General features: G+C 38.8%; 1 protein-coding gene across 1 annotated transcript in view; it reads right to left on the minus strand.

Annotated features, from left to right (window-relative positions):
- The window catches only part of LOC111149316 (glutaredoxin and cysteine rich domain containing 1), a 138004-nt gene extending 127524 nt beyond the window's left edge, over positions 1 to 10480 (minus strand). The window contains exons 1-2 of the mRNA XM_022506313.1: positions 10408 to 10480; positions 6245 to 6746 (exon numbers count right to left, since the gene is read on the minus strand). Of these exons, the coding sequence (XP_022362021.1) occupies positions 6245 to 6700 (456 nt within the window). The 5' untranslated portion in view covers positions 6701 to 6746; positions 10408 to 10480. The remainder of the gene's footprint in view (positions 1 to 6244; positions 6747 to 10407) is intronic.
- Between the last annotated feature and the right edge of the window lie 8622 nt (positions 10481 to 19102).

A 19102-nucleotide genomic window follows, 5' to 3' on the forward strand; every position in this document is an offset into this window, starting at 1 on the left:
CCCCTAGACTGGGAAGATGGTCTTGGAGACATTAGCCACCGTCTCCCCAAGTTGAGGCTTCCCGAATAAACCAACCTGTCATTTGTCTCTCGGGCATTGATATTCACAAGGTGAGCAGCTGACCTAAGATTAGAATCAGTTCTCTGTCTGGTAACAACAGGACGCCCAGGCCCATCAGTTGGCAACTCTTATTTGTACATAAAAAATATAGATCAGTAGTACCAGCCCATTTTTGGTGCTTCTTTTCCTCCTCCTTGGAGAACAGTCACCCAATTTCCTAATGTAGTTTCTTGCATCATTTGGAATTTTATCAAAAACCCTACAGTTTCTTGCTGCTTCCTGATAGCTAATTTTCAATATTTTCATTACGGCAATATTTTCATTAGGCAATATTTTCATTACGAAATGCTTATTTTGATAGAACATTACATAATATTTTTTTCTGAATAAATGTGACACTGAATCCTGTAACAATGTTTCATACACAGAGAAGATGCTCAAATTATTATTAATAATATACTACCTCATAAAGTTGCTATGAGAAATAAATGGCAATGCACATAAATAATAAGAACAGTGTGTCTGTACTTAATCAATAGTTAATATTACTGTTACTATTTTCCAGTGTGATCCAAATAACCCACTAGAACCCAGGAGTCATCAAGAGAATCACCTGGTTTTCAGTGTAATATTATTCTATTGCTAAAGCTAGATGAAGTGAACCAGAGAAGAATAATAATACATACAGCCAGGAATTTCAGTTAATCATCCTTCCTAAAGTTAGTGAACAGCGCTGAGGACGGGTCTTCCTTGAGCTAAACCATCACACTCTTCCTTGCAATCTCAAAATATTTTAATCAAATTATGTTATAGGGATGATAAGATTTGCTCATTTAAAAATACAATCTAAAACTGGGTAGAAGCTATTTAACTCTGCAGAAAAACCTTCCCTGAGTGAAAATTTGAATGTTCAATAAACAATAGATTTTAAAATCTGCTAACCAGAGGCATCTAGGTTTTTTTTTGGTTTTTTTTTGTTTTTTTTTTTTAATATAGTCATCAAATTTATTATTCTCATTAGGTTGCCATTTTATGAAGAATTCCTAAGATTAATGTTTCTTGACATGCAAGAGTCAGCATTAATAGCTCCTGTTACTCTAAATACTACTGCTTGGAAGCAGTACAACTGTTCTAGAGTTTGAGGACTACAGACTTTTATTATTCAAATCTTATTCAGTGTATGTTAAAATCAGAAGGTTCGGAACAGCTGGTTAGGAAGGTAGCCAAGATGCAGGAAGGATGTCTGAGCCTCCTTTTCAAGGGCAGCCAACTCTTGAACCGTAGGTGCCAAAATATCCACATGGCCTTTATAGTTATAGGTGGCTCAGTTAAGCCTCTGTCTTCGGCTCAGGTCGTGGTCCCAGAGTCCTGGGATCAAGCCCCGCATCGGGCTCTCTGCTCAGCGGCGAGCCTGTTTCCCCTTCTCTCTGCCTGCCTTTCTGCCTACTTGTGATCTCTCTCTCTCTCTCTGTCAAATAAGTGAATAAAATCTTTAAAAAAAATTAAATCTGCTAACCAGATACTGAAGTTTCAGAAGACTAAATCATATCATAACATTGGTAACTATGATAACTATGTTATAATATGATTTAGTCTTATCAATCTTTATATTTGTAATTATGACATTTCAAAAGGTGAGGTTGAGTGTTCTTGTATATAGCATTGTACTTTGATAAACTATGCCTACATAGTGAAAGGCAGAATTCTCATGTTTTTAGCTTTGGGCCAGACACTTAATTTCTCTGACACTCAGTTTTCAACAAACAGGTATTATAATAGTCATATTCCTGCTTATTTCACAACAATCTTCAGTACAATCTAGTAAAATAATGTATGTGAAAACCTTTGCAATATGCAAATTGTTCTGCAAATGTATGATTATTTTTATTTTCCTTATCTTGAGATGTTAAAATGCTCATAAATATAAGCACATTAATCACAAATGTTCATGTACATACAAAGATGAAAGCTATACGTTTGAGTTTTTAGAAAGGAGCCAGCAAATTATAGTATGTGGTATAAATTCCTTTTTGCCTCTATTTTTCTCTAATAATTTTAAATGTGTAAAAAAAGGGGATGAAAATTATAGAAATTACAGAGAAAGATTCTGAGTATACAGCAGATTACACAAGTTTGAAGACAGGGTCAAGACAAGATTACTGATTCTTAATTACCATCTGAAATTTAATCCCAGAGGAAAATATTAGAAAAACCAAATGACCTTAATTATCTGCATCATTGACCCACTCCAAGAAACTTCGGAAATATGTTGCTACTAAGATCAAGGTGTATCTCAAATCTAATCGTGCTCTGAGTGGATGAGAGCTATGAGCTATATAGGGGTTTGGTAATTTGTCTTCCATGAAGTAACTAATTTTAAAAAAAAAATAAAAAAATTTTTCTAAAATTTTCCAGTTATGAGGAGTAAAACCATTTATCTGGGTAGGATTATCCTTACAGCAAAATATCTTGAAGTAAAACAGAACACCTACATCAGAATGTTCTGTTAATTTCAAGAGCCATTTCTAAACCAATTAACTGATAAATTAGGATACCAGTAGGAAACAAGTCCGTCAGGATATCTTTATTTATCTTTGGCTCAGGAAAGACTTTCCTGGTAATCTAACATGATCAGAAGAACAAATAACAGATCAACACACAACTTCTTTGTTTTCCCCCTTAAATATTAAAGACATGAAGGACATTAAGGAATATTTTTATTAACGCTAGTAAACTAGATGAATTTCCCTTTCACATGCTAGGTCAGTGATGCTCAAACTTTAGTGTATGCACAAACAACCGAAACAGTGGCTAATAAATGCATATTCCAGGCCACAACTAGAACCCAGGTTTTCAGATTTCCAAACAGGCCTCTCTTGAGCATTATACTCTTGTCGTTTCTGGGAGAAATGGGAAACCCAAGCATCTTTATCTGAAGAGCCATAATCTAGACCCGCTGGAGTCCTTGAGTGATTCACAAATGAAACAATGAACCACACCCTCTACAAGGCCCACTAAGCATCCAAGTGACTCTTTTCTTTTTACCTTCTGGTCCCTTCCTACCCACAAAAACTTTTGCACATCCTCCATCACCCAGGATTCTATAGGGTAAAGTGAAATGGGAATTTGTTCTACTACCCCTTTTATAGATAACTTTCTAAATTAACACTGCTAACTAAGAGGGGTGCCTGGGTATCTCAGTTGGTTAAGCAACTGCCTTCAGCTCAGTCATGATTCCAGAGTCCTGGGATCGAGTCCCAGCAGGGAGCCTGCTTCTCCCTCTGTCTGCCACTCCTCCTGCTTGTTCTCTCTCTGTCTTCCCGACAAATACATAAATAAAATCTTAAAAAAAAAAAATAAGTACTGCCAACGAAGTGTATAAATGTTTGAGGCAAGTAATTTCAAAGACTACTCTCTGCACAGTTGAAATTTTAGCAAGATACATGCCAATATTCTATGAGACAGGAGTAACAGAATGGGAAACTAACAGAGAGGAAGCCAAGTAATTTACAGATTCTTTGGAAGCTTTTATTTATATTTGGGGTTTCCCCAAGTTTCAAGTTGAGTGCTTTAAGATTTTATAACTTAAAACAGGAAGAAAGACCTTTTTTTTTCAATTATACTTCCTTTCTTCAATAAGATTGTGCATTGAAATCTTAATCATACATCAAAGATACCACTCCTCATTTTTTCCTCCCTGAGAGAAATTGCCAAATTACAGTTATATCCAGTTAAGTTTGCCGCTTACTTTCTGAGGGATATAGAAAATACACAGAGGTCCAGAGAAGTCATATCTGGTCCCATAGCCATAGGAGTAACTGAATGGTAACTTCTGTTTTTCGTCCCTGGGGCTTCTCTGCTACTGCATTGCAGGAAACCTAGTCAGTCACCCTAAGGCATATGCCTAAGACATTTGTCACTCCTTATGACATACCTATCCTTTAGGAAACAGCAAGCATCCAAGTTAGCTCTCTATATAATGCTAGGTTCATCGCATCACCCCAAGAGATGCTCTTTACACATCATGTGAATGGAGTCTCCTAAAATAGTGCATCTGGCAGCCCCCATCCAAGGTAGGTGCTCTGTTAACTTATGTTTCCTCCTGGAGAAATCAGAGAACAGTCCGTGACAGTGATGGTGATGATGACGATGAAACTAATGATGATGGTCAAAATGGATGAGTTTGCCCACATTATAAAGACGAAGGGCCAGCTAGAAAAAAATGATTAAATATCAGACTTTGAGGGGCCTCTGCTAGTAACCACTACTGTTCTCTGAAAGCCAAGGGTAAATGGAGTAGTGGTAAATTATTAGGAAATGACAGTTTTATTGGATTTTTTCTTAAGAAAAGGGGTGATGGAATTATGCATAGAAAAATATGCAAGTAGGGGCACCTGGGTGGCTCCGTCCGTCAAGCATCTACCTTCCGCTCAGGTCATGATCTCAGAGTCCCAGGATTGAGCCATATGTTGGGGCTCCCCACTCAGTGCGTAGTCTGCTTCTCCCTCTCTCTCTCTCCCTCTGCCTCTCCCCCTGTTCGTGGTCGCTCGCTCTCTCTCCAAATAAATAAATAAGATCTTAAAAAAAAAAAAGGAAAATATACAAGTAAACTATTGTAAACTAATCTAGTACTAAGATTTGATTTTGGAATTTCCTTTATCTCCTATGGGTGGATTTCTAGCTCTACCAGGACAAAGCCATAGGGAGGAAAAGTTGTTTGTTTGTTGTAGGATTTGAAAATTTTAAGTATTTATGCATAAATCAGTTTTTTAGGGAGATCTGAACAAATTAAAATTCTAAAATTGGTGCAGCAGTTTTATAAAACTCTCCAGATCATAAAGCAATTCAAATCATGATTCAACTAAAAACTAAATTAATCAAAATAAATGCAAACATTTTTTAAACTTTATTATTATAGAGTCTTGGTCTATACCTTGGCAATAATAATTTCTGCAGTGGGTAAAACACAGCCACCACCAAGATGATTTCAACGTAATAGTCACGTCTCTAGAAATCTATACAAGATTTTTTCCAACCTAGTCAAACATAGTCATCAGTTCCCCACCTCCAGCCTTAATCAGTGAAATCTTTCATGGGTAAATTCTAAGTACGAAAAGAACCTTTGATCTTAACTGTTTTTACCCTTTGATTTCTTTTTTTAAAATCCTGGTGTTATGATCCTTCCAAATACTTCCTTCAAAATGAAAAATAATCAAATACCTTTGGTTAAAATCCTTTCTCCCTACCACTACTGTATCCTTCTATAATGCAGAGGCAATGAATAATTCATCAAGGATATTTTATTTAAATATTGAGAATCATATAAAATGGTATTACAATGAAAAATATTGGTTTGCTACCTTAATGATAGTGATTATGACTTCTATTCCTGAAATAATGATGCCTATTTTCAACCAAAAATCATTTACCAGTGCTTCCGGGCAATTTAAAAATTTGTCTAAACATTAGATCATTGCCAAAGGCCCCAGGACCTGAATAATACATTCCTACATTACTGTGCAGAATCTATCACATATTAAAGGCTAATGTTTTTTAGTATAAAACCTGGATCTCACTCCATATATATTATAGAGGAATAACTTCTTCAAGTGCCACTCTAGAGTTCTTGTGGGCAAATGAATGAAGAAATCCACCTCAGAAAAAGCCTGCAACTTCCAGAGCAGTAGGAGAAAGTTCAAGTTCGTCTTTACAACTTCATATCATTCCAACTTAAGCGAGTGCAGCTGAATGCGGCACTCCAACTTCTCTGTTTTAAAATCTATACGAGAGATGATAAATGCTGATCTGCCATAACGAGGATGATAAACCAGAAATTAACTTCCAAATTGTGCTCAGATGTTTTGAACACTATAGTCTGTCTTTGTTTTTGTTTTTGTTTTTTTCTTATTGGCTAAGAAACAGATGCATTGTTTCAGCCGTTGCACACTGGAAGAAAAGACCACTTAAATGTTAGAAATTTGGCTTTGAGAATCCATCTAATTTGCTAAGCATAATGACCCTATTTTTAACCGATGGCTGTTGAGACAATATCTTCAATGGGGGAGTGACTCATGAAGTATGTAGGAGTCATGAATAAGAGAGGTTTGCTTTCAACTGGAGGGCAGAGGTACTGAGAGGGTGAGTTAGGAACAAAGCCCAGGGGGAGCAAAGTGCATCGACTTACCTGCAGTACTTTGGCCAAATTGTTAAATAGAGCTTGGCCGGCACTCACTTTGTATTTGACGCCTCTGACTGTGCCATTTTTGCTTAAAATGTTGACTCTTCTTGTTCCAAAACCCTTCTCACTGGCAGCCCTTGCTAACGCCAGCAAGCTATCCTGGTCGTCCTCACACTCATCGCTTTCCGATCCCATGTGGCCATTTTGCTGTCCATCAGACTCACTCAGTCCATCTATCCCGCAGATGCTGGCACATTCGGAATCCAGAGAGCCCGAAGGCTGCCCGTCTTCATACACCTCCTTCAGCACCCGCCCGCTGTGAGATGACGCGATCCGAAACCGGACTTTCCGTGGCCTGTCACTTTCTGGCTTTATGTCCCTCTTGAGCATGATCACTTCCACCCCCACACACTGTTTACATAATTCTGGATCCCTGTGATTGCACGAGTCCACTTGCCACATAGCAATATCAGAGCTTCATTCTCCTGACAGCAGCATCCATACGAAACTAACATCGAAAGGAAAGAAGAGTCCTAAGACTTACAGTGCACCTCTATTAATAATGAATGTCTCTGTGTGTGCTATGGTTACCTTTAAACTAAAACCTGCAAATGATCCCAGCCTTTAAATATTAAATAGCTATGGGGGACTCTAACAGGACAAGTGCAAGAAAGCGGCATGCAATGAAACAAAAAATAAGTGTGGGGCAAGGAAATGAAAGATTCCAACTTTGAAGCCAGTGATGAGTGTTGAAAAGTATGTTAGCAGACAAAGATCTGTACAATTCACTGTCAAGGGTGAAGGCCAGAGATAAAATGTGGAATCTAATGTTTAGGCTGGAACGAGTCATAGCCTTCCCACAGGGCTTATATCATCTGTTCTTTCCCCTGTTAGCAAAGGATCATTAAAATGGGCAGTGGACTACATGCCAACATGGAGCTTTGAATACTAGTTCTTTAATCATCTATTAGACTTCTTCAGTATTGTATAAGATGCATTTCAACCTACGTCTTCGTGCACAAGTGATTTTGCCAAAGAATAACTTTTTAACAAACTATGAAAAGAGAGAACATCTGCCTTGTTACTTTTCCACTTTGGCTAGCAGCAAACATACTCTCAGACAGAGGGAAAGGTTTTGGAAGGAAACTTAATGAAATAATCAGGGAAGAATGGAAGATCCTCCAAGCCAGCCAGATCAGGCAAAGCAGTCCATGTGATCTGTCTTAATAAATATTATATCCAAATCACCCATGCATACAGAAGCGGCCTCCTAACACTGTGCTCGTGGGTTTGCTGACACTTGGACGAGTGACTGAACAATCTCTTAAGATACAAGACCATATTAAAATGTACACTATGGGGAGTGCCCCAACCTGTCAACCTCCAGAGCGAGGACACACAGCTGGCCCTCATACTGCACTTCAAGCTTTTTTAATGTTTATAGTTTTATCTGATATAAACTTAACTTACACTTATTTTAGAAAATCCAGACAATAATAGCACAGCACTGAAAATAAAAGTCAAACCAAAAAAGAAAAGTAACAAATAACCTCACTAGAGATGTTAATAATTTTGTGAAATATTGGGGGTGCCTGGGTGGCTCAGTGGGTTAAGCCTCTGCCTTTGGCTCAGGTCATGATCTCAGGGTTCTAGGATCGAGGCCCGCATCGAGCTCTCTGCTCAGCAGGGAGCCTGCTTCCCCTCTCTCTCTCTCTCTGCCTGCCTCTCTGCCTACTTGTGATCTCTGTCTGTCAAATAAATAAGTAAAATCTTTAAAAAAATAATAATAATTTTGTGAAATATCTTCCAGTGGGTATGAAGATGAGATGCTCTGATGGTCACAAGACTATATATTGCCCAGCCTCTTGCAATTTAAAGGGAGAAGGAACAAGTGCCTAGCTTTTGCTGATGGGAAGTGAGCAAAAGTAATGCATCATTTGTGGACCGAGGCAGTTAAGAGAAAGAGTCCCCTGCCCATGACCTCTCTCTTCCTCCCCCATCTGCTAGCTGGAATGACCCCAGCAGTACTGAAGCCATTTACTGAGCTTGTCAGAGTCACAAATTCACACCCGCTGCCATCCAGCACTGAACTATGTTATAAGCGAAAAATAAGCCTTTACTGTGTTAAGCACTTGGAGGTTGAAATTTAAGGGTTGTTTGTCAGTGCTCGTATATATAAAATTATACCATATTTAACAACTTGCTTTTTTCATTCACCATTATATAGCGAGTCATTTCCTATATCTTTATTTTGAAAAACATGAATTTAATGTGTGTATTAAAAGCCCTTCCAATAGTTGTACAATATTTTCTTTCTCTTTCTGGATGGCTAGATGTTTAAATTATTTAAAATAGTCAGTAAAATAATGCTGCACTGAATGTTCTTGTTCAAAAATCAGTGTAGATATACCTAAGTAGTTCTTTAGTGTCAATTCCTTTGGGTAAAATTGATGAGGTAAGAATATTTTTTTATGTCAAGCTTTTGACATAAATTGCCAATTACAGATAAGAAAAGTTGTATAATTTACACTTCACCTAGCATATGAGTTCTTACTTTATTGCACTCTCACCAGTGCCAATAGTGCATATTACTAATTTTCAATAATATTTATTTTGTCAAGTTGAAAAGCAGTATTTCAGTAACATTATAATTTCCCAACTCTGAGCCCTGTTGATGACTTTCATTCTGAATATTTTCTTCATATAGAACTCTCACTGAAGAAAAAGATGGGAGAAAAATAGAAATGTCTGCTTCATGGCTAATTGAATTAGGAATCAAATATTAGAGAATTCTATATAATCCCGAAAAATAAGCAGGGAGAGAGGAAGGGGGGAAGGAAGGGAGAGAGAAAGAGCTAGCACTATATCAACTATTTCTAAGTGACAATATTAAGAGGATTTAACTTGGCAAAGTAAAAGAGAGTATAATCAAAGTACATAACAAGAGAGCATAAGTGAAATACTTAATGGGGAAGAAGCGAAAAAATAATTCATTTTTACAGCCAAATGTCAAGATCTTTAAAATACATCAAAGTGAGTGGTGAGGGCATGAATATTAGCCTAATCAAGAAAAAAATCAAAATTCTTTGATCATCCCAATTATTTTTTGCCCTGGACTCCTTATGTATTCTGCTCCTGTTCCCTTTTTCTAGATGTTTGGTTTGGACAGAGTGCTACAGCATGAGAAGAATTTTGAAGTCAAAAAGCCTAGGTTCAAATTCCAGCATACCTCAGTGAGTATGTTCTTTCCATCACCCAAATTTTCAATTTTCCCCTTAGTAGAATGGAGATAACAATATCTGCCTTAGTGAGTCAGGCTTACAGAGTATCTGCAACATATTACTTAATGTGTTTGTGACGATGTCTATATATACCATGTGTCCTCTGGATGGAAACAATGAATTTTAGCCTGAATAAGGCAAGACAAGGACTACACAAGATTGCAATCAATAAATACACTTGAAGGATAGAAAAATTTCAATAGGATGATTAAAAAGTTTGTGATATTTTAAACATAGATGTTAAAATATGTAGCGTGCATATATATACCTATATACATGTGTATGTATGCATATCTATTATTTATATACTTATATACTACCTTAAAATGAGACTAGTTGAGAGTCATCTCTCTTTCAAGGGTGAACTGAAAGTCCGGTAAACTGGAAACCAGCCTGCCACAAGTATAAGGAGGTATCTGCTGCGGTGAGAATACATTTTGATAATTGCAATTCACATACTTATCTTAGACTGATAAAAAAAAATAATAAGCTCTTTTCAGCAGGTAACTTTGCAATTATTCTTCCATTCGGGCAATGATTCCACAAGTTGCTACTACATGCCACCCAAGGATAAGACACAGCTAGCCACTATGGCAAATATAAAGATATGTAAAATTATGCCCATGCCTTCCATTGGTAACGTTGCTGAAACAAAATAGCTAGAGTTCAATGCAGTGTATCCTAAGCTAATATATAATCCCATTTCCGTGAAATAACCAAATCAACAGTCCTCTCCAGGAGAAGACATCAACCACATTCTCAACACTTTCCACTCTCATTCTGCTTACTCTTTGCTCCCAGCTGCTTAGTGTTAATACAGCAACTTCTTACTACTCCATTTGCCACCTTTTCCTCGTATCAGTTTATTATTCCCTACATTTTACTCACTCTGCCAGGTTAGCCACCTGCCTTCAGAAAGAAGTTCCTTCTTCTCTTCCTTCAGATGTACTCTTTCAATCATCTATTCATTTAACAATATTTATCAAGCACCTAAAAAATACTAGAGAGTTGCTAGATCTATACAGTTGAACACAACAGGCATGTTCCCTGCCTTTGGAAGTAAATGGGGGGGGGAATGGGTGAGCATGGTGGTGGTTATTAAGGAGGGCACGTATTGCATGGAGCACTGGGTGTGGTGCATAAACAATGAATCTTGGAACACTGAAAAAAAATAAAATAAAATATATATATTTTTTTAAAAAGTAGATAACATGGGGCGCCTGGGTGGCTCAGTGGGTTAAAGTCTCTGCCTTCGGCTCAGGTCATGATCCCAGGGTCCCAGGATCGAGCCCCACACCGGGCTCTCTGCTCGGTAGGGAGCCTGCTTCCCCCATCTCTCTCTCTCTCTGCTTCCCTCTCTGCCTACTTGTGATCTCCATCTGTCAAATAAATAAATAAATAAAATCTTTTTTTTTTTTAAGATTTTATTTATTTATTTGTCAGAGAGAGAGAGGGAGAGAGAGCAAGCACAGGCAGACAGAATGGTAGGCAGAGGCAGAGGGAGAAGCAGGCTCCCTGATGAGCAAGGAGCCCGATGTGGGACTCGATCCCAGGACGCTGGGATCATGACCCGAGCCGAAGGCAGCTGCCCAACCAACTGAGCCACCCAGGCGTCCCTAAATAAAATCTTTTAAAAAAAAAGTAGATAATATACAATAAACAAATAAAGGTATAATAACATTATAATAAGCATTACAGAGAAAAAGAGGTGGCTATAACAAGAAATGATAAAAGAAGGGAGCCTACTTTACACAAAATAGTCTCAGCCAGCCTCTCTGAGAAAGAGACATTAAATGAGGGTCTACCCAAACTGGAAGAGATCGATCTTGTAAAGGTTTGAGGTGGGCGGGAGCAGTTGGAGGCAGTTCCTCAGCCGTGGTAACATAAGGCCCTGGGGCCGAATATTAGCAGGTTTGTTCAAAGAACTAAATAAAGGCAGAGCGGCTGAAGACAACTGTGACTCCTACTCTGCAAAGCCCTTCTGAAGAGGGCCAACTAACTAACTAACTAACTAACCTAACTAACAAGACCTTTCCTTCTTAACCCAATTCCTTAATTCATGCAGCCCCCTCAGAACATGAAACAAAAACTTGTAAACCATATTACCAATGTAGAATTATTTCAAACACTCATAAATTTAACACCAATGGTCATCTGTTTGTTTAAAATAGTAAATTATAAACTCTAGAAGCTAAATAGAGGGCAGAATGTTGCATGAGCCAAACGAGAACTACTTTGGAAAATATTATTAATGATCAATTCAAAGAAAAAAAAATTTCCTTGCTCAATTCCCAGTAGAAATGATAACCCAGCAGCTAGACCTAGACCTGGGTATTTCTTGTTGGTGTCAATTTTTTATTTCTTGTTGGTGTCAATTTTTTAATCAGAATATCTAATTATTTCCTTATTTGTAGAAAAAACAGGACACCAAAATTTAATTATTATTTTACTCATCCTATCTCCAAATATTGCCCCACATACTATCCTGTGTCTGATTAGCATTGCATGGTGAGAAGTAATTTTAACCATATCCCTGGCTTTCAGAACATAATTTTTAAAAATCCCTTGAATCATAGTAAATATATATAACGTGTCTCCATTTGCTGCTATTTTATAACTATCACATTCCTATTTTGTTTTTTGGTATTGAAAACAGTAAAACTTGGTCATTGAAGTAAAGCAAAACTCTGCCTGTCATTAACAAAGTAATCGTCTTTTCTCCAGCAACACTTGTCAACCGAGAAGTAATAAACCATGACTCACTCCCCAAGTGCTGTTCTCAGAACTCCTGTGTGGATGGAGAGAACCTATCAATTTTTATATTCTAACTATGCTGCTGACTGGAAGGGAAAAGAGATTCACTAACCATGAGTGAAATAGGGAAAATAAACTGTCCCTGAAACTTTTCAGCATATGGAATACTGAACCCTTCTTAACGCTTCTTAACATGACTTTAAAAATCAAAATTCACAGTTCAATTATTAATTTGAAGTGGAGAGAACTTCTAGCCAGAAAAGAAACTAAGTGCATTAAAGACAGTATTCTTTAAAAGCAGGACTATTTTCTTATTATACAACAAGAGAGATGGAGGATTTCTGAATTTATATATTAGTTATGAACGGGAGCTAGGGGTCCATAAAATGGACCCATAGGGGTTTGAATCTTGGATCAGTCAACCTCTGAATGACATTGAATCTCAGTTTCCTGATCTGTCAAATAGTTCCTACTGCATAGAATGTTTGGAAAAATTAAGTAGAATGATATATATGAAGTGTTTAGCATAATGCTCAACAAATGATTACCATAAATTCTTATCTGTTACTTAAACAAGCTAATAGCCAGTACATACTGTTTGGAGCACAGTGAGAAGAATGGAGCCAGGAGAGCGTAATTAACTGACAGGGGGTCAAGGCAATTCCATTCTGTTTCTGGCCTGATTCTAGAGCTTCAAGGCTCAATCAGTCTGTCCTCACCAAGGTCCTGGAGAAGGGCTCCGGTTACCAAAGCCTTGTTCACTCTTTACATCTCTGGACTGAGAGTTTACCATATGTTAAGTGCTATAGTGGGGGCAGGAGGTTTCGGTGCTGGCTTACATCCTGTCACTATGGACCCTGAGTAGGCATAGCTGTCTCAGCATCCTGGGCCACTCAGCTCTGCACCCCAGGATTTCCATTGGACAATTATATAAAGTCTCTAAAATTAACATAACCACAGAAGAAAGATCAATAAAGAGTCCCCAGAGAAACTACTTCCCACTTTCATAGTTTAATTTTCATCTTTGATTCACCTCTATATCTTGTAGAGTGTTTTGCAAATAAACAGGGCTCAGAGAAATATTTGCTGAATTGAAATGAGCTAAGTTAGATTTTAATGTCAGAACAAAGTGACCTCACATGTTAGGAGAGAGGTAAATAACAACTGACATGATTACTTCCGTCTCTTTCTGTCCTGCTTCCAGTTCATATGTGAGGTGGGAAATAATGGCTATTTACTTTTCAGGCAAAATATCTGAGTCATATAATGCTGTTGGTGTCATTAAAGGCACCTTCTATACTACGTTACAAATTATTGGACGCTAGAGAGTAAATAGTGTATTCTGCCTATAGAACCCAAGTCCCACTTAGCACCAAGGAACTTTATATAAGGTCAACCTTCATTCTCAAGCATGAAACTCCTTATTCCTCTTGAATAAGGAGTTTCTTGTGTATTCTGTGACTAAGATTCTTCAAACATGGAGGGGAAATAATCTCTTTTACATTCTTCATCAATCAGACTGTCACTATGGAAAATGTCTATAAATATGTCTTACAGTATTAAGATTTTTAAACTAACTACATTGTATTATTACTCCAAGATACTGGTGTATGGATTCAATATTCTTAATTCCTAATAAAGATATAATCAATGGATTAAATTGTGCATACGTTTATCCTACACACAGGAAGTTTACTTCTCTTCTGCTTGGAACCATCCAAGGGAAATCCAATCACTTTGGGATGGAGAGAAGTTTGGACAGAATGAATAAACACAGCACTCAAGAATAAAGAGTAATCAGAAAGGATGAATACCCAACTTTTGCATCAACATGGATGGGACAGGAGGAGAGGATGCTGAGTGAAATAAGTCAAGCAGAGAAAGTGAATTGTCATATGGTTTCACCTACTTGTGGAACACAAGGAAGAACATGGAGGACATTAGGAGAAGGAAAGGAAAAGTAAGCAGGGTGGGGGGGAATCAGAGGGGGAGAGGAGAGGAACCATGAGAAACTGCCGACTCTGAGAAATAAACTGAGGGTTTTAGAGGGGAGGGGATTGGGGGGTTAGTCTGGTAACGGGTATTAAAGAGGGCATGTATTGCATGGAGCACTGGGTATTATATGTAAACAATGAATCTTGGAACACTGCCCCAAAACCTAATGATGTACTGTATGGTGACTAACATAACACAATTAAAAAAAAAAAAAAAGAATATAGAGTAATGAACAAAGCATTAAAAATACTACATCAGATCCAGAGTTACTTGAGGGATTCTACTAAGTATCATTAAGACCAGATTTCATCCCAGAGATTTTTCCAGAATCAGGATAGAAAAAGAGAACAGGGAAATTGAGTCACAGTCTTAGAAACATCAACCTAGAAAACTAAAAGCGGCTTTCCAAATCAGCAGTGGATTTCAACAGGATGTCAGTGCTGAATGTGGTAGTATAGGAATGTAAATCCCCAGAGTGGCAATTTATTTTCCTATGAGAATATGCCTGCAGAATGTGTAAAAGATTCTTACAAATTTTCCAGTGTATTGAGGAAAAATAGCAATGTTCCCAGAATCTACCCTGCTGATAAATTTTTCTCAGTTGTTATTTTTTAAATTGATGAAAGAGATAAAATGTCAAAAGAAACCTACAAAGCTGACAGGAAAATATATGTGAAAGAAATCCTTATCCTGAGACACACTTCCTGTCTTACTCTTGTCGCTGATTTTTTTAAGTCACTGAAAATTTGACATGTTATATCTTTTACCAATAAATGCCATAAATTTATCACAAATTATATTTCATAATCATGTTGCCTTTTTTCTTCCAAAAGCATGAGGCCAAAATGGAGCCCTGGGACAACCTAATTCTATTATCTTACCACCGTTCCCAGGGTAACAGGGGACTGTTGTTTCTACTGTCTGAGATGAAGGTTAAAACTGGCAAGAAGAAGAAAAACAGGGAGCCCAGACAGAAGAAAAAAAAAAAAAACCAGACTGGGTTCACTCAGAGATCTAGAGATGTTTTGTTTTCTTTGTGGGATTGTAGTTTCAAGTCCACAGATAAACTAGAAAGTTTCTTAAGAGCACGAAAGTGGTCCCCAAATGACCAGGAAAACTTCCCTGAAGAGAAAGCATGATGCGATGTTGATGATGACTCTGGGCTGGGAAGGCACCACACCCCAGAGAGCAGAGAGTTCAGTCAAATCTTTCAAAGTATCAATTACACATTGAAAAGGGGACCTTTTGCTGGTATGTCTTTTTGCATCGCCTTTTGCAAATGAGTTAATGCCATTTCCAAAGCTTTTGCATATGTAAACTTGGAACCCTAAAATAATCTGACTGAGTTGGCTTTGATCTGCTCTGTTTGCAAATAGAAGCTTTTTCAAGTATGAATATATAAGTCATATTAGAGACTAAATAAAAATTCATTAATCATTTATATTGTCTGCCTATTATTAACTCCTGAAGCTGGGAGTCTCTTGGAAGAGTCAATGGACTCTCGGGACAAGCCTTGACGCTTTGAGACCCGGGAAATAAACTAGGATGAGGAGTTGAGAAAAGTATGGTCCCCACTTTTGTATGAAAACTGCTACATCTCTGACAGCTTGAAGATTAACAATCCCTGGGACCGTTAGAAGGTATCACCCCCCCACATGAACACTGGGGCTTCACAAGGGGTGGGGGGCAGCAGGGGACATCTGGGAGGCTTAGCTAGGCAGCTTCAGGGCCATTGATAAGCATGAGCCAAAGGGAAACACCGGCCACAGTTTTCCATCTGAGATTCACTGAGCCCCCTTTCCTGAAATAATTATGGAGGCTTTTGGAGCAAGGGACCCTGAGGCCCAGCCATCCATCTGCTGGAGGCTCTGTAATTGAGGGACCATCTATTTTCTCCAGCTGTGGAAGCCTGCATCTTAGGGTCAGCAGTGCATAACTGAAAGGCTCAACCCAGAGCGCGATTCGGGTAGTTCAAGATCAGATATGGGCATCTTCGCATTGCCGAGGCTTTACCTCAGGGCTACGTCAATTCTAAGAGGTGTATTTTCTCACATGTTAGCGTCTCCGAAATTGGTGGGCATCTGACCCTCACATAGATCTGCAATGGTCATGACATAACTGCCTGCACATTAAAACTTAAAGACTGGTTTCCCAGACTCAGGAGAAAATCCAAGACAACAGCAAAGCATTTTAATTTTAACAAATACTCCATCACCAGTGCTTTTGATCACAGGAAGGACTGACTGCCTTGTGCAAAACATCACACACATCAATGACTCTGAGAGGAAAAGTGATTAATAAGACTCAAACTCAGAGTGCTTGGGACTATCCTAATTAATTTATTTTATATTTCTTTGCCTTTATATGTATGCTCAAGAGCGATATACAAGAACAATCTCTATATAAATACATCTAGAAGAGCTTTTTCCATATGTTTAAAAATTTCAAGCCATAATAATATACTGTGCCATGATTAAATTAGCGAGGCTTTTTTTTTTTTCTTTCTCAGGGGTTCATAAAATAAGGATGCATGTTCTAGCTGATAGCATCTTAGATTTGATGAAATATGGGCATATGCTACAATTTTCATATACATGTAACTTTTATTTAATGCTGTGCCACATCCAGAGGGACAGGCAAGAAATAACTCCATTACCAGAAGCGATGCATTCTTACCAGGGGTCTGGAGCACACTGGGAGCCAGAGCATGGGCTATTAATTTGTTTGCTATTTGCATGTCACCTTTCTAACTAACAAAGTCAGCCTCAGAGAGGCATCCAACCTGTCTTCCTCCCCACTCCCATCTTCCCACTGCCGCCCTTCTTTTCTGCCTCTCTGCTTTCTTCCCAAGATCTAACTCCCTTTGGTTGTCACTGTGTGTTGGTCAAAGTCACTGAATCTGGCTCCTCTCACCCCTCCATGGAGACAAGCTCCAGTCTTCCAGACATTTCAGAATAGAGCTTTTCTGAAAGCCCCAAGATGTTCTCCTGCCCATATGGATTGTATCTCACAGCATGAATGTAATATGCATTGCAGGTGGGGGGAAGTGGGGGACAGAAGGAATGAACTGGGTAGAAGAGAGAACACTGCCCGTTGTTAGCTTCTTTAACCTCACAACATGCCTGACAATAGGGGATTGCGAAACATTCATTTTACAGAGGGCAAAATGGGGTCTAAATGGTGAGTCGTGCATGAACTATAACAGGGACATGTAGAATGAGGAGCTGGGGCAGCGCATTAGCTGGGATTTACACTGGGGGGAACCGTCTTTCATTTCACTTAAAATAGTAATAAGCAGAGTGTGTGTTAATAACGACCTCTCACATGTTTACAAATGTTTATGACAAATTTATGAGGCCTTATGTATAGGAGATCTAATTTGACTTAAAACAAAGCAGCTATTATTATTATTTCAATTTATTTTTTTAATCATTTTTCACTGTAAAATTTTTAATGAACAAAAAAGTTAAACATAAACTTTCATATGCAAAATAGATTATTATATAACAGGCAGCCTCTGAGCCAAGTACTAAATTTTCTTCCCAATTTCAGTGGGGATGGAAAGGGAGGAGGGGGACAAAAATCCTAATGAGTACAAAACTTAATTTCGAGTTTATATATTAAAAAAAAAAAAACACCTTTGAGAAAAAAACAGCTTTTACGTTGAATAATATCTTTTGAAATCAACAGCCCTGGGGCGCCTGGGTGGCTCAGTGGTTTGAGCCTCTGCCTTCTGCTCGAGTCCTGATATCAGGGTCCTGGGATCGAGCCCCGCATCGGGCTCTCTGCTCAGCGAGGAGCCTGCTTCCCCTCTCTCTCTGCCTGCCTCTCTGCCTACTTGTGATCTCTGTCTGTCAAATAAATAAATAAAATCTTTGAAAAAAAAAACAAAGAAAAGAAATCAACAGCCCAGGCCAGCCCTTACAATTCTGAGGTTTATACTCAACCAAATCTGTGATGAAAAGGAAGATTTAGGGTTTAGAGTTACTTCAAATCCAGTTGCAAGAGTAGCCAAGTCACCTCCATTCCAGAAAGAGTGGTGACACTCTTCAGAAGATGCTTGGAAAACACTCTTCGGAAGATGCTTGGAGAACCCCAGTTCCACTCTTCCAGGCCCCCAAGCCACTGTTGGGGTGACCGTGACACTCTTCGGAAGATGCCTGGAGGACCCCAGTTCCACTCTTCCAGGCCCCCAAGCCACTGTTGTCCTGTCAGACCAGACGTCTTCTCCCAGCATCCTCAAGACTCCAACACAAGATGGCCGGCTTCCAGGTGGCAGTCTCTGCTCCAGCCTTAGAGAAGTTCATTAACACTTCCTTCCTCCCCTGCTTCCCCCCACCCCCACTGCCCTCCAGATCTTCAGCTGGGAGTGGAGCTTGATTAACATTCCTTTCAAAAATAAAGAGCTCAAACAGGCAATTCAGAGTAAAGGTCAGAGCAGCAGCAAACAGCCACTGCCCATCATGTGAGCAAATGAGTGAGCGAACAAACACACATGAACAAACACACAAAAGACAAATCATAAAGTCCTGCATTTCCCACATTCATAGGGGAAAAAAGTCTTTTAAAAAAGTTATTAATTTTTGCGTTTGTTCTTGTGTGGGTTAAGCCGTCTGGGCTCTGAGGAGGCACAGGCTTACACACGTGGGTTGCAGGCAGAACCTCCACATGCCAGGTCAGGACTAGGGTGCAGGAGAGGCCGGCGCACACGCCCTACAGCTCAGTGCCTGTGAGACAACAGAGGTGAGGCAGGGACTTCAGGCATGAGGTACATGGAGACATCTGTCCTCCCTGTCAGAACCACCAGCAGCTGGAGGGACTGGGCAGGACCTTC

This window comes from Enhydra lutris, unplaced genomic scaffold (assembly GCF_002288905.1).
Source record: "Enhydra lutris kenyoni isolate GAN:26980312 unplaced genomic scaffold, ASM228890v2 scaffoldscaffold21, whole genome shotgun sequence".
NCBI lineage: Eukaryota > Metazoa > Chordata > Mammalia > Carnivora > Mustelidae > Enhydra > Enhydra lutris.